The 14,410-nt window shown below is 32.1% G+C and overlaps 1 protein-coding gene across 1 annotated transcript in view; it reads left to right on the forward strand.

Moving 5' to 3' along the window:
* pcdh11 (protocadherin 11) overlaps positions 1-13,255 on the forward strand; it is a 504,202-nt gene extending 490,947 nt beyond the window's left edge. The window contains exon 5 of the mRNA XM_088648932.1: positions 7,916-13,255. Coding sequence (XP_088505058.1) covers positions 7,916-8,316 — 401 coding nt within the window. The 3' untranslated portion in view covers positions 8,317-13,255. The remainder of the gene's footprint in view (positions 1-7,915) is intronic.
* Positions 13,256-14,410: the final 1,155 nt, after the last annotated feature.

Genomic DNA, 14,410 nt, shown 5'->3' on the forward strand with positions numbered 1-14,410 from the left:
GTGGCGTGTGGAATTTGAGTTGTCGCCGGAAAGTGCCTGGTTTAGAGTCCTGGTCAATGCTGAGAGACAATCTTTTCGCAATTATAGATTTTAAGTTGTATACTGTTTACACTTTTATTTATTGTATACTGTTACTTACAGTATGTAAAATATTAATTTAATATTGTTTTAATTTACAAAACAAAATTACTCAGTGTGATCTGTTAAAAATAGTTCATTATACAGATGCAGCCATTCAAAACGAGCGGGGTATGCCGCGGTAAAACACGGTAGGGGTGTCGCGGCATAACAGGTCTGATTGATTGATTTCTTTAGCCTCACAGCATTGTCCAATAATACTCTTCTTGTGTCTAATTTTTAGTTAAGCAGGATTTGAGCTACAGACCATAAAAGAAACAGGATTCACTTTTTTCACATATCAATGATATGAGTAGCAGTTTGAAACTATTTGTTGTTTTTAATAAATGACTTAGATTCTAACGTGTTGTGATATTTAGAAATATACAAAAGTCAATAAAGTGTCCATAATATTTCTATTTTAGTTTTTCAAAGAAATGTTTGTTAAAAGAAAACTCATGGCAATAGCTAGATTTGAACACCCAACCTCTCACTTATAAGTCAAACACTTAAGCCATCATGCCACAGACACAGTGACAGGTTAAGCACTGAAACAGCGATACACATATCAATACAAAGTTTTATACTACTGTTCGTGCTACAGTACATGAATATAATTATATCATTATTAATTTCTTTAGATACACAATTCCATATTATATTCCCTATTAATCAAATTCTAAAATAATGCTTTTGTTTACTCCGGTATCAAGCGTATTCGCAGAAAAGCTTAAAACTATCACTTTTCTCAAAAAGTACTGTACAGTATATATACATACAGTGACATGGTCAGAAGCAGCACGTAAAAACGTTTCCGAAATAACCACATGTGAGACTTTGATGCTTAAAATGTTTAGGGAGAAATGGAAAACTGGTGTGTATTTTTTCTTTAAACTACCAAGACCAGCCATATACAGTACATTTTACATACAGTAGTATGTTTATATTCCTAAATTAATATAGTTTATGACCTTCAGATGCGTTATGCTCCTCTTCTTTTTATGCTCAGCTACTAAAATTTCCCTTTAGTTGTAAAATTCCATATAAATATTCAATACTAAGCAGATTAAAACGTGCACAGTAAAGACATTAAATGATTAAATGTTTCCACAACTGATCAATGCACCACGAGTGCCACTGTCGGTCATTTTGGCCAGCCAATCACGTAGCGTATGACGCAGTATGACGTAGTGAGTTGGTACGGGTTTGTACCCCGCACTTTGAATGGCTGCATCTGTAGCTTGGCTTGTTGTTAACACGATGTGCTTCTTTCAGGTTTACTTCCGCATTTAGATCATTTATATTTTGCCTTAATGCACATTTCACAACTAATAAACAACAACTAATCAGCAAACAATTTAACTTTGAATTTTGAAAATGAAAAATATATTTCACTATTTTTTCCAGTACTGTAGTTTTACAACGTGAGCAAAGACTACATTCCCGATGTGCCACGTGTGAAAATCACCTGAAGTTATATCCACGGATATGCTGAACGGATTGTGTGTACAATTGACTGAGGGTGTATTATATAAATATACTTTATATACAATAAATACAGCATGATGCCGTATGGTTTTAAAGGCAATAAGAAACTTGTGCATATTAATTTAAGTGCATACTTAAATTAAGAAGCTTCATATTTAGGAAATGTCATGGTTGTTACACAAGAGAGTTAAACTTTTGTTATAGTTATGAGTTTTATTCAATATAATTTCTCTAGTATTCTTATTGGGACAATTTTTTTTATAATCAGAATATATTTTTGTAATCAAAATTTACAGTAAAATTGTTTCCTGATTACTTTTTGCTTAAATTGTGATTATAAAAATGTTTCACACATTTTGTACCATAGTGGCTTTAAAACCATACAGTATCATACTGTATACACAGTACATCTGTACGATATACGATCACACTGCAGTTCATTGACCTGTATGCCACTGTTTCAGTATACTGTATCTGTGGATATGACTTCACTTGATTCATGTGTGTGGCACATCAGGACACAAGAAAGCGCTGCTTAAAAAATCCTGATTGGGAGAAAATAGTCCTGTGTATGATTTTTTTCCTCATTGCAGTATAGAACCTAACAGTGTGATTTAACAATATGTAATACAAACTATTCCATGAATAAATAAAAATGCGTGTTTGATTTATTGTAACCCCAACAACCACATCACACAACACGTGTATAATAATTGCAATATTATGCGATAAGCAGAAGAACTGCAGATATATTTGCCATTGTATTAACAGTTACAACAGACACAAATCTTAACACAAATCCAAAACCTACTAAAACAGAAGCTATTGACTCTTCTTCACACCTGCGTGTCAAGATCCCAGTGTGCCAAGCAGGTGTTTTGTTTGGATTATACTATGAATGAGTTCCTGAAGGACACAGTCCAAGGTTTCTAAATTATATTAAAAAATCAAACCTTAGTTCATATTGGATGAGAGAAAGTGGTACCTTTTGAGAAGCTGAATACTGCTTGCAAAGTAGCTAATTTTGACAAACTCAAAGAGCTACTTTGGACTGAAGAATTTAAAATCTGTCTGCCAGACTATTGCATCTTATTTCATTGAGCTATTCTGACACCAATGGAGAAATCCAATCTAAACTTAAGGTCTGCTTCTTTCATGTTTTTGCTATGCGAAATGCTTTTGACCCTTGTTAAACTCCAAGATCCTGACTGATTTTACTTTCTATTTATCTCACTTAGCTGAAACAGAAAAAAGAAAATATTCTGTAGTTAATCTTTTTTTAATTTGATTTATAATAAAGCCACTAACATTGACACAGGTGCTGCTGTTCATAGCCTCTCATTAATTTACAAATATATTGAACACTTGTGATACTGCACCCCTTTGAATGACTTTTTAACACCTTTATCACCTCTGTCTGCCTGAGGTGGTGGGGGTTTGGGCTGTTGTAATTGTCTCCCCTTCCTCAGTTTAACATCTGATAAGTCCCTAGTACCACTATGAGAACGTGAATGTGAATTGAACATTTAAATACTGTGATATATAAAATTAAGAAAATACCTTGCTACAACCAGCTAAATCAATATATCTATATCAATAATTAATATTATAATATTTTAATGGTGCTCAGAAACGTATTGGTAGCAGTTTCTTCAAAAATTAGAATCTTCATATTTCAGAAGTGTCGTGTTTGTTACACAAGGAAGTGAAACATGACAATTTGTTACAGTTATTATCAGGAGAAAAAAAATGTTTATTTTTTGTATTTATTTGTGGCTGCTGCAGTTGCACACTTTGCAATTGCTGGATAGTTAACACTTCCAAATTACTTTGTCAGCCTGTCCAGGGGGTGGTGGGGTCGTCAACTTGACATCTGATGCTCCTCGGTACTCTTAAGTGATCATGAATGTCAAGTAAATATTTAATATACTGCAATATATAAAATTAATACAAAATGTCAATGTAAACACAATATTTACAATTGAGAACATCATTTTATTTACAATTGGTTTCATTTGCCATTGCATTTCACAAAAGAAAATACAAATGGTTGTAAACTGCTCCAAAGCCTTCTCAGACAAGAAAAGAGAGTGACAATTCAATTGCAGCCTAAACTTTCCCCCACACACCCTTCACCCATTGCAATTAGGCAACACACAACAAAGTATTGAACACTCCAAGGGACAATTTGTTAAAAGTATAACTTGCATTTTGGCTGAGATTAAATGCAGACCTTTTCACATGCTTCAGTGCATGTTTCAGTGGCCTTTTTAATACCAAATCAATTTTTTTTATTGTAGATTATAATTATAAAATATATAGTTCAAGTAGCTACTGTAGCTGTGTCAGCATGCATAGGCTGCACAGGAACAAGTAAAGGTTTATTCAAAGCGTGGAGCCCAGCCGAAACGTTGTGTTTCTTTTCTTCTCTTTTCAGCATGGAATAAACCTTAACTTGTTCCTTATAAAATATATACACAATTTCATTTTGAGGCTTGTTTTTACCTTTTTTTTTTACATTGACAGTATCTACTTTTGCAAATACAGTACGCTCATGTTCAATATTTGTCTTATTAATGATATCTTCCGTATTTCATTTAAATTGGAACATTTTTACAAATATAAATCCACCAGTCCATCTATTTTCTATCCATTTTATCAAGGACAGCAAGGGGTGCGACCTACAGTACTATGCTACATTTTTTATGTTTTTGAGAGACTTGAGAACACTTCGACTGATGTTAAAAATGTAACATAATGCATGCTGTGGTTCTGTGAAATTGAACACACAACATTGTTGTTGAGCCGAATGAGTTTGTGTTATTCTGCTCAAATGGTCAGGTGTTTCGCATACATACAGTAGCTTTTTAATAGTAATTCTTACATTATGAACTCACTTACACCTGGGATTCACTTTATTCAAAATAAGTTTTCTCAAAAAGGAACCAGGTGGTAGATGCTGTTTAAATAAAGGTTTTGAAATTTTTCAGAAATCCTAATATTTAAAATGCCTGTGATTTGAAGACTCTGTGTCATGTGTTTGCAAAGTTATTGACAAACTTGATATTAGTGTAAATGCTTGCTTTTTTTGGAAAAGTTGTAATCTGCCTTGAAAAATACATAGGTTGAAAGCATGTTCAATGCTTTTGCTACTGAAAATTTGGTAACACTTATTTCAAAGTATGTATCTACCACTGCATCATGGAGCAGTATGATGTAGTCATACTAGTCAAGATATTGCAAGACTTCAAATTCCATTTATACTTATTTTGTAACCTGCAACAGCTTAACCAAGTACTAATGACTGATTAATTAAATGATTGGTAGTCAGTTTGCATACATAAATGATTATGATTAATTGGTGTTAAGAACATGACTGCCATGTACTGACAGACTGGTATTTGCAGATCCCAGACTAAATATACCATATACTAAAACAAAAATGAGTTATAAGTATATACCAAGATGGTATATAGTATTCTACTAAAGCTGTACCCATAAAGTCAAGATAACTTCATTACGTTCTTGTACAAGTGACATTTCTGATAAAAAAGATAGTTTGTCTTTTTGCAGACAAAGCATAATTTCTTTTAAACAATACATTGAAGAACATTTTAAATATACATCAGAAATTCTACTTTCCTCTGGCTGACATAGGGAGTCAGAACTGTCAGAACAGATTAGAAATTGATATTGACTGTGCCTTCTGTGCTGTTTAACATGAAATATTACATGCAAAAATACTAGCACTCTTTACTGTTGACATAGCACAACAGAGAGCTCTTGCTGTGAGTTCATACATATCATACCAAGGAAAGCACTGCTGCATGAAATACCTCTTACATGTCGTATAATTAGAGGCAATTTAACCTTATTTTGTACTGATTATTTGTGCTCCATGCATACAGTTCTTGGTAGTGAAGGACAGTTTCTGCACAAATAAGGTTTTGCTTGAACATACACAATTAACATTTCTTTCGCAGTGCCCCACTCATAGTATTTCAAAACTAATTACATTTACCACTTCAAAACAAGCTTTTCATGAAAATATCTGCTGAAAAGCTTTCTTCTTTGCCAAAAAAACAAAATAATAAGTAAAAAAGATAAAAAAAATAAAAAGGTAAGAAACTGCAGTAATGGATACACATTACTAAAGAAGGTGAATCATTGTGAATGTAGAAATAATCTTTTTTTTTTCTTGTTTGATAAGTTGTTTACGGACAGTGAAGACCATGAGCAGTTTTGCACTACAAAAGGTCACTTACTTCATTATCACTATCCAATTAAAGAACAATTACATTATTATTTTATTATTTATATATTTTAATTTACTCTGAGCCTACATATATCAGGTATAAGATTAAATCTTATAAAATGAGCATTGCACCAGTAAATGTTTTTCATTAAATCCATTTTCATAAAGAAAATACCATATCTCCAAAAATCGTTTTGTAATTGTTTTTATCATGCAGCCATCACTACTACGTCCTGGAGCAGTTGTGTGCACATGGTTGCAATATAAATACAGTCCAGAAACACTGTTAATTTTCACATTACTAATTAATTAGACTTAATGAACGAACAATTAAATGTTATGTTTGTGAAATACATTATTATGTCAAGTGTTTACAGCATCACAACATTTAACTTCTTTACAACCAGAATGATTGAACAGTATATGTTCTGGTTGTTGTTAATGTCATTTTAAAAATAGAGGACTCAAAAGTTATCAGTTCCCTTTGGAAATGGAAAAAAAGAAGAAATTTTAGCAATTAATGTTAAAGGAGGAGCTATCTGTGTAACTATCAATGTATACCACACATGGGAAATCCCAACAGCTTTGTGCTTTTCTACAGAGAAACAACCAGAAAAGGAAGAAAGGAATTTGTGTCTTCATTTTTAAAAGACAGCTTTCAGTGCAGACTAGATTGCTACATTTTTAAAATTAGCTCCCTTACTGCTGGCACTTAAATGACCAAGGATTAAAGTAGGCCAGATGCAAAACAAGGAATATAGGGAAATCATAAAAGTAGTGTTAAATTATTGATAGCATTCTTATTTATGCAAATATGCAAAGTTATTTCTTTATGACAGCTTGAAGCAGAAGCCTAGCAGACCCAAGTGCCATTCCAACAGTGCTTCTCTTTTTTATTGGGTTACAAATATAGTACTATGGGCTTCCATCTATTTTTTTTTTCATTTGCACTTACCATTTTACATCCTAATTATCTTAGCTGACAGGTTTTATTGCAAAGGCTTAATTCTGAAGGCTTTCCCTATGCTCATTTAACTTCTGGTGTCAAGGGGAGATTATGGAGAGGGAGGAGATGTCTGACTGAAAATACATTCCTTCCAACTCCCACATTTGTTTCTTTTTCCTTGTGCTAACATTGCTGCAAACATGAACCATAATAAAAATCCCTTTCCTTCACATTATAACTATTCTCTTTACATATTTTCAATTAATATATACATTGTTTATAAGATAGATATATACTGTATAATCTTGATTACATTTAAATGACTTGACTGAACAAAGACTAAATCTGGCAGAGACAATACACTAGTACTTAAAAGAAGCAATTGTTTAAAATATTGCTAAGATGCTTGTTAAATAATTTAAGCCAAACCCAGATGTATACAATATCATTTTTAGAGATTTAATTAAGCTACTGGGAATTAACTTTATTTCTTAAGTAAACAGTAGAAGGCATTGGGAATTTAAATGCAAAAAGGCACAGTGTTTTTCCGATAATGGCATGAATTAAGCACTTATTTCAGTTTCTTATTTTTTAAAGTTAGAACTCTCCAGACTGTTTACTTCTTCTAATTTCTAAAGGTCAATTATAATTAACATACATTCTTTCTTCAATTTTAAAATTGATTTATTTAATACATGCACTTTCTTATCAGGCCTCCTATGATTTTAGAAGTTTTTTGCATTTTTTATAAGATTTGACTGTTTAATAAAAAACTGCAAACATTCTTCTTCTCCTTCATCTTCTTATAATCAAATTGAATTATAGATTGGCTACATAAAATAATCACAAATTTGTACAATAAAGAAACACAATGTCATAGATAACTATAGCATAGTTTATTATATACTTTATATTTAATTCTTCTCAATTATGTTTTACACTTTCATAAGACTGTCAACTCTGTGCTGTTCACATTAGTTTTATGTTACTTTGGTTAAGGCCACATGTGGAAGAAAGGAAAAATAAGCAGAAACCACCCTTTATATTCATAATACATTTAAGAAACAATTTAAGTAATTAACAGTGCCTTTCTCTTTTTTTAATTATAGCCATTGAAGTTAATCTGCAGAAAGCTCTTGCAGAGGCCTCCGAAACCTGCACTCAGGAGTGTCTCATTCTTGGCCACTCTGATAGCTGTTGGATGCCGCCAGCTCTTACCCAATTCCAGCAAACAACAAATCCAGCACTGCCCTCCTTTGGATTTCAGCAGGGGTGGGCCCGTGGAACCAAGCCTGATGGCCGTCACACTCTGAGCAGATCTGTCCCAAAAGAAGAGATTGATAAGGGTCAAGGGAGCAACAGGCCACAATTCTACAACACCCTGGAAAGACACTGTAGCAAAAAAGAAGACGCAGTCAAGGTCATCCCCCTGGCTAACTTCAATCCTTCGGGTCAGCATGCCCCTGCTTCTGGGGGAAACCCTACCTTTGTTCATGAGCATCAGTTATAAAGCCAAGCTTTGGGAAGCTACTACCTACAGACAAGTCCACAGTGAGCTTCAGTGACTTCTTCATGTCTGTGCCACATATATTTGTATGTCTGTGGTTAAACTGGCTTGCCAATATCTATATAAAAATGCATAATTCTAATAATTATAATTGTAATTCTGATATCATATTAATGATATTGTCATAAAAAATAATTTGTAGAAAGCAACAATAATACAAGAACATGACTTTTTGTTATATACAACTGTGAATGAATCCTGTACTATCTGTACATATAACGATAGTTGTATGCCAAAGTAGCTCCTAAAAGGAAAAGAAGAAAGGGGTGTTGTTTGGTTAGTTGATAAAGTAATGTAAATTTCTCTTGAAAGAAAAGAAAAGCTTGAAAAAAAAGTCAGGAGACGGGATGTTGACTGCAACCCACTTTCTAAAGCAGGAGTAGAAAACAACAGCAAAAAAACAATAGAACTAAAGAACTTATGAGGACTATCTAGAGCCCAAAAGGTCAGCTAAAATGTGTTGTGATCACATTGAGTATTCAATACAGTATGGCAAGTAGATCTCATTTGCAATCTCAGAATCTTGGTATGCATTGTCTTTGTTTGTGCCTGCAAAGTTTTATTCCTCTTCAGCAGCTGCACCAAGTTTTTAAGTTACTATACAAATGTTTATCATGTTTTAATATATTTAAAGAAAAAAAAATAATATTATCAATTGGAGGATAAAGTTATATTTTTTCCAGATCTTCTATATGTGAGCAATATCAGTTTGTCCATAGCCTCTTTATCATGCTTTCTATTGTAGAAGTATTTGTTTTTGAAAGTCTCATTAACTCACATGCCCCAAGATTAAGGAATAAAGAGTAATTAGTCTTTTTTACATTTTTTACTTTGCGGTATTAAACAAACCTGAAAGCTATGTGCATCATGACATGTAGTATGGAACCAATTATCTTAATCTCCCCTTTCGATAATTATTTTGGTCTGTAATAAACAGAAAAAGCATAGCCATGAAAGAATGCAGTTTAAAAATGAACTGATTCCCTATTATTTTTTTTATTTTACACTTAAATGATTTTTAAGGGAAAATTTTCCCTTATTGAAATATATTGCATATGAAATATATAAATCAGTTAAGAATTTTTAAGCCTCCAATAATACTGTCAGAGTATGACATAATATTGAATAAAAGAATAAAATTGCGTGCCTGAACTTACATCAAATAGAAATACACTATACTTAGATTCAGTTATAACTTTTGTATATACTTATGTTTTTTTAATTAAGATTAGTGCAGTGTTATGCTGATGTGCACCATTCCTCACAGAAAAAATAGGCAGTGCTTCATTTAACATAAGTGTCAGGTTCTACATAAATGGAGTACTGAAAAGTCATGTGTCAGTGTTCAATCTTCTAAGCATGGCTTAAATAATGGGAAATAACCCTGTTTCAGGAAACCTTGTAAAATACAATTATGGTTTCTCTCCTAGTTATGTAAAAAATGATCGTGTCGAAATCTTGTATTTGCCAGTAAGTATAAGCATTGTTGTCATTAGCTGATGCTTGCTGTCCATGTATAAACCTGTTTCAGTCGCGTGCTATGATGAGTGTCCCACTGATGTTTAGACAAATCTACATAAAAATCAGGTCATGTGATTGAGAAAATTTGTACTCAATAATGTTCTACCTGTATTTTCATTTTTTTTTAAAACACAACTCTTCCTCCTTAAATAAAATTAACAGTATCTTAGATATTAATTTGGTTTGCTTAGTATAGGGTTTTGTGGAATTCTGTGAGTTACATACTGTAAGTATTGTAGCATAATCCATTTTACAATAGTGGTGTGTACAGATAAGAAACAGGGAACGCATTGATTGTATTTTGTTGGTAAAGTGTATCATTTCCCCATATTCTGTAGTTTGTTCTTTTAATAAAATACCAAAGTTCATAGATAAGCTAAAAAAGAAAACAAAATGTTATTTTCCTTATCACTCACCATATCATAACAATATAATTTTTCATGTATCTATCTTCCCTTTATTTTGTTTCCAGTTTTACCATTACAGAGATCTACCATTAAAGAAAAAAGACAGACTCATAGAAAGCAAAGTGTTGGATACAAATTGCAAGTCTCTATAAAAAAAGAATGTTCAAAATATAAATCATCATTGCATTGCAATGATATAGAATACGTAATTGCAAGTGTAAATTAACAAACTACTGTTACAAAAAAAATGTTGAAAAGAATGATTTCTGAAATTAAGGATAGATTGATCTCACTGTACAAGTAGTTACTAAGATTGCTGGCCACACAGTCTGGTTATTCAATACAATTTTCTGATACTTTTTTCAGTAAAATGGTAAAATAGAACATCTTAATAGTAACTGATACTGAAAATAAAAGTGAGCTTTAGATAAATTTATAGTTCTTGTTTAAAAATGATAAACTATTTGTGTCATTGTCGTGGGAAAAATGCAGTATTAAGAAACAAGCAGAACAAATATTGAATCTATTTTACTAAAAGTTAACATTTAGAATGTTTTTAATGCTTCCAAACAATTCTTGATAACATTACTTAGTACATTTTGCTGACACTCAACGCTCACAGGTCAGTGATCCAAAAAATTACTTCATTATAAATTAAGTTAAGTGTCAGAGGAATTATATGTGCCATAAGAGTTTTACGTAGACACAGGATTGTTCTGTTGCTCGTTGAACCAAAAGATGACACAATTGCATTGGCGGCTATTCCCCAAACTAGCTTTATAATTGTTTAATACATTTAATTAAGGAGAATAATGATGGCAGAGCCAACACACAGAGAGTCTGACATCTGTACACCCAAACCAAGGCACAAGTATTCCTAAATAAAATACTGGGTTTTATCTGGATAATAATATTGTTTTTTTTATGGAAAACCCATTTTCCATAAATGCTAAACAGAATTAGGGATGGTATTTTTATTGTATATTACATTCTTGAAAACTTCAAAGATATTAGTATGACATTGTATTGAAATTTATGGACTATACTCTAGATATTTGTTTATGTTAAGAAGGTATACAATTTATGGACAATGATCCACTCATGCAATCCAGGGAGTGTGATTTTAAATGCCTCAACAGCACATTATGATAGACTGTTTATACCTCTTTGAAACAGATTTGAATAATGTTGAAAGAGTTTAATATTTTTAAAGACTTGTGTCAGCAAGAGAAAATGAATGCCTAGGTTTTTCAGTCATAGGGATGCTTGAGGGAGTGTAACATATGTACTATGTCTATTCACTTTAATGTTTTCAACGAGTTTTAAATGTCTAAACACTCAAATTTAGCTCTCCAACCCTCTGAAAAATAATGGGCTTTATAAAATGGTAATGCACTACCTGTAGAAGGTTATTAACTATCTTTTTATTTAATTCAAATGGCCATTTTTTTTCAAGGTCACTATTTAGAGGAGAAAAAGAATAGCTTTACACATCATTTCTCACGCAAAGTTGGAGTTAAAGTACTATATACTGTAATATTTTACTTCTGTCTACTTATCTTACGTCTTTCATGGACATAAAATGTGCTAATATAATATGCATATTAAAAGATTCTTGTTATGACACCCATCCTCTGATTATGGCAACTTTCTATTGATTGGTTACTACAAAAATATCTGAAGCCTATGTTATCTTCTTACCTAATGCAGAAAACATATAAGATCTGGTAAACGTATTTTAATAAAAATGTTTTAATGTACAGATGAAAAACTACTTTTATGGATGTGTTGACATTAATAACAAGGGGACGACTGAACAGGGCAACATCCAAGTGCCAAAGGACTCACTACATTGCCAAAAAGTTGGTTTTTATTTTAATTATTAGCTGGAATGTGTGGTGAAATGCATGACTATCTGTATTTGTCTGTTTTGTTTTATTAAATTAAGTTAGCAGTCCAATTTTTAACATACTAGATATTGCCAAATCTAGATAAGGCAGTTATTTTTGCTAAAGCATTTATATGTCTTTAATTTGACATTAGAAATTGTTGTAGAAATATTCTAGTGAAGAAATATTCTGCTAATTAGTTGTCCTACATTCCCATCTGCATGTGATAATTACCACCAGTGAGTGCTATTATTGCCCAATAAGTGTTCTGCAGCTATTCAAACCACTTGTCAGGTGGTGTGGTCATCACCCTTGGATTGTATTCTAGCTGTGTTCCTGTCATAAAGGAAGGAGTTCTCCCCAAAGAAACACAAGTAGGTGGAGCAATCTGTGTTCTGATTGCTGCTTTTGAATTTAAAAAGCCGGAGGCACAATACTTAACAGATACAAACTTAATTATTTTACTTAGAATGTCATTATTTTGATTACAAAAATTGTGATGTATGTCCTGTGTAATACTTACTTTATATATAGACAAATGGTATGTAAATCTCAAATCAGTTAAAAAATAATTTATACTTATATAAATGTTTACAAAGGGGAACACTAGCTGGTCAAGCCTGTCTTTTGTTCCAAAGCTCTAGATATTCTGCTTACCTGTAAAAATCTTGCATACACTGTTGAAATTCTAAAGAGACAATCTGTGTTTAAGAGCAAGACATTATATATATATAATTGCCTGAATATTCTGTATGTAGGCACCATGTATCATGTAAAAAATGTAAAAAAGCACTAATATATTATAACTGCTTGAATATCAATAGAACTTGCTATTTATAACAGTTGTTGGAGTTCACAATTACGTTGATAGAAACTTTCCTGGTGTGTCAGTAGGTTAAAGTTATTCATTTTGATACATAAATATTGTCATTACTAATTAAAATATCCCATCCACAAACAGTAAATTTAATGTGTAAAATCACCTAACCAGATTTATTTGGTATGATTTTTTCTTGTCATGACATTTTACTTGAACCATTAAATATTGTTATCTTAAAGTAAAAATTCTAAGTACTTTGTATTTTCTTTCATTTTATGCTTGTGTATTGTGCTCATCACTTACTACAAAATATTCAATAATGCCTCAGTATGACCTTCATTCTGGGAATTTTTGCATCTATACAATTAACCTCAGAACTATGGACAATATCTGCATTATATGCACATATGCATGCAGGCCACATATGCAATAAAGATTTTACATTTGAATCACATTCTAGACATTTAGGTCTTAAAACAACTTTTAGCCATTTTAATATAGTCTCTTACTTGTCTAAAATCAAATCCACACAATTCTATTAAAAGAGCTGATACATGGAATATTTACATAATGATTCAAGCGTTAGCTTGCCTTTCTGGATGCAGCAATTGTCATATATATTTTATTGCTCTTGAGACACCTAAAGATAAAACATTTATGTGTTTTTTTCTAGTTAGATTACATCTCACTTGCATCACAAGTACTAGGAAAAAAGAATTTATTTCATTGACTTGGATGCTAAATCATAGTATATTTTAGTAACATTTCATTTGCTCATCCAAAAGTGTGTAGGAAACTATCTGGGACTGAAAGTTGGCCATGATTCTGTATGTCATTTAAACATTAGATTGGCATTTCAAAGGATTTGACTTTACACCTAGCTTCATTATGTATTGAACATCAAAGGACGTTCATTAATTATAACTGCAAATATTCTTAAGCTTATCATCAGAAAAAATATGATAGCTTTCTCTAGCTTGTACACCGACATTTTAACAGACATGAAATAGGTCAATTCATTTTGCTTATATTGCCAAATACATTCAATGGAGCTTAAGTCATTTTTAAATGAAAAACATGAGAACGTAATGTTCTGTTGGAATGTTATCACATCAGGATGAGTCTGCAGGAATGGCAGCAAGTGATGTCAAACTGCTGTCAACTCCTTCCCAAACTGTTTTACTTGGTCTTTCCCATTGTGTTTGGTAAGGTATCATGACTCATGATCTCCCCAATTATGATCTATTGATCTATCATTTGACAGGCATTGTTTGGATGTAACATTTTGCTTAATTAGAAATTGCTGGCTGTCAGCACCTTTTGTCTGACTTAGTCCAGGTTCCAACATACTAGTGGCATGACAGCAGCATTCTCTTGATAGGTGGATATATAAGTTGTAT

This window comes from Lepisosteus platostomus, chromosome 10 (genome assembly GCF_059453375.1).
Source record: "Lepisosteus platostomus isolate fLepPlt1 chromosome 10, fLepPlt1.hap1, whole genome shotgun sequence".
In the NCBI taxonomy this organism is placed as follows: Eukaryota; Metazoa; Chordata; class Actinopteri; order Semionotiformes; family Lepisosteidae; genus Lepisosteus; species Lepisosteus platostomus.